The following is a 1,386-nucleotide window of genomic DNA, read 5'->3' as shown; positions in this document are numbered from 1 at the left end:
AGGACAGCCTTTGCCTTGTCCAACCCAGAATTCCAAACATTCCCTGCAGGCACTGTGACCGCATGGAATCGTGGTATTTTTAAAAGCCACCATACAGATAGTGCACCGTAAGTGATCAATCTTTTCCAATTCCTTGTGCGCAGCTTCCAAATCATTGCTCTTTTTTTGATTCTGAATGCGCAGCAGCCTGTTCTCGTTCATACACTGCCGCAACTTGCGAGTTTGCTGTCGAAGCTTTTTCCGAGTACTTTCGGCAATACTCGGAACGCCTGGTCGCTGTCGTCCACGCTGAGCGATACAACGATCCAGTTCAGCCTGTTTAGCGAGTAATATCGTCTTCAATTGCCGTGCCTGCATCAACAGTGAGGAGAACTTCCTCCTCATGTCCAAAGCACCATCTATAACCGAATCGTATTCGTCCTGAATTTCAAAATCAGCGTCGTTGAGGAAGTGATTGATGTCGACAATAGGCTGCATCTTGCGCTTGTTGGAGAACGGCGGTGTGAGTAAGGAGTTAGACATATAAAGAGGGACGAAGGTTAAAGCAGGGCTAGAGCGCATTCTTATACCCCTAGAATTAGTAGGTTCACAGCTACTACACGAGCCTGGTCAGGCGCCTTTGCGGTTCGCTTCCGGGGATTGTCGACTCCTGAGCGTGTGGTACCTGACATATCCGTAGACCAGCAGCCCCAATGACGCATGCTGCGGCACGAAGATGCCATCACACCTCGGTGTAATTATGACCAAGAGGCTATGTGCCTGTCAGGCTCTGGAGTCCACTGTATCCAATCCAGCTGCGCCTTCGAGCCCTAATGCGAAGAACAGGGGTCACTTTGAGACATCCGAGGAGACGGTGCAAAGGTTGCCTGATTACGCCCTTGCAGCCGAACCAAGAAGACTAACTTCAGGTGGCCAGGGTAAAAGCGATAATTGGTCGCGTCCCGAGCAACAGATACCTCTACGCGCCGAATTGCGGATGTGTGGTGGCATTGTTCTTCCTTTCGAGACCCTCGCCGTCCTCCCGTCGGTCAACTGATATTTTAAGCTGAGGCGAGGTGGTCGTGGATTTGACTCTGGACTGATACTTCTCATTTTGACCAGATCAGAAGCATGCCGTGGTAGTAGAAATTTGACCATCGGAGGCGGCGGGAATCCTTGGTGCCATGTTGAACAGTAGAAGATGTGACGACTGGAAAGACTTGAGACGCATCACTGCTTCAGCAGAAGCTCTGTGATCTGTTCATTTTGGTGTCTGAGTTGTTCATTTTGCTGCTTGATTTGATCACTCTGCTGTCTGAGCAATTGCACAAGCTCTTTTCGTTGTTGCTCAGAGTCTTTTCGTTGTTGCTCAGAGTCTTTTCGTTGTTGCTCAGAGTCTTTTCGTTG

The 1,386-nt window shown here is 49.6% G+C and overlaps 2 protein-coding genes across 2 annotated transcripts in view; one reads left to right on the top strand and one right to left on the bottom strand.

Annotated features, from left to right (window-relative positions):
* Positions 1-715: 715 nt before the first annotated feature.
* PV08_06594 (uncharacterized protein) lies at positions 716-1,036 on the top strand (the record flags this gene model as incomplete). The annotated part of the gene is made up of 1 exon (XM_016380928.1): positions 716-1,036. One exon carries the CDS (start codon positions 716-718, stop codon positions 1,034-1,036), a length of 321 nt encoding a protein of 106 aa, XP_016234030.1.
* Positions 1,037-1,209: 173 nt separating this feature from the next.
* Positions 1,210-1,386, bottom strand: part of PV08_06593 (uncharacterized protein) — a gene marked incomplete at both ends in the record, with an annotated part of 2,547 nt that continues 2,370 nt past the window's right edge. Inside the window, one exon of the mRNA XM_016380927.1 lies at positions 1,210-1,294. Coding sequence (XP_016234029.1) covers positions 1,210-1,294 — 85 coding nt within the window. The remainder of the gene's footprint in view (positions 1,295-1,386) is intronic.

Source organism: Exophiala spinifera (assembly GCF_000836115.1).
Source record: "Exophiala spinifera strain CBS 89968 unplaced genomic scaffold supercont1.5, whole genome shotgun sequence".
Classification (NCBI taxonomy): Eukaryota; Fungi; Ascomycota; class Eurotiomycetes; order Chaetothyriales; family Herpotrichiellaceae; genus Exophiala; species Exophiala spinifera.
Note: the sequence above shows the minus strand (reverse complement) of the source record. Positions and strands in the feature narration are given on the sequence as shown.